This window comes from Nestor notabilis, unplaced genomic scaffold (assembly GCF_000696875.1).
Source record: "Nestor notabilis isolate BGI_N333 unplaced genomic scaffold, ASM69687v1 scaffold26501, whole genome shotgun sequence".
In the NCBI taxonomy this organism is placed as follows: Eukaryota; Metazoa; Chordata; class Aves; order Psittaciformes; family Psittacidae; genus Nestor; species Nestor notabilis.
The window spans coordinates 357-589 of record NW_009916435.1 but is presented as its reverse complement, the minus strand read 5'-3'; the positions used below and the strand labels follow the sequence as shown (position 1 = coordinate 589).

At 65.2% G+C, this 233-nt stretch overlaps 1 protein-coding gene across 1 annotated transcript in view; it reads left to right on the top strand.

The window, feature by feature from the left end:
* Positions 1 to 233, top strand: part of CDK5RAP3 (CDK5 regulatory subunit associated protein 3) — a gene marked incomplete at both ends in the record, with an annotated part of 1,499 nt that overhangs the window by 915 nt on the left and 351 nt on the right. Inside the window, 1 exon segment of the mRNA XM_010024583.1 lies at positions 3 to 208. Coding sequence (XP_010022885.1) covers positions 3 to 208 — 206 coding nt within the window.

The following is a 233-nucleotide window of genomic DNA, read 5'->3' as shown; positions in this document are numbered from 1 at the left end:
CTGGTCCCAGCGCCTGGAGGAGATGGAGGAAGAGGCCGACATTGTGGCCATGACCCAGTTCCAACTGGCCCCTGCTGTGCTCCAAGGCCAAACCAGCGCCCGTGTGAGCTCCCTCCTGGCCACCACGCGGGCTCTGCTGGGCCAGCTCTGCACCCGCAGCATGCAGCACCTCTTCATGATCCTCGCCTCACCCAGGTCCTCCACGGGGGCAAACGCAGGGGCTCATAGGCATA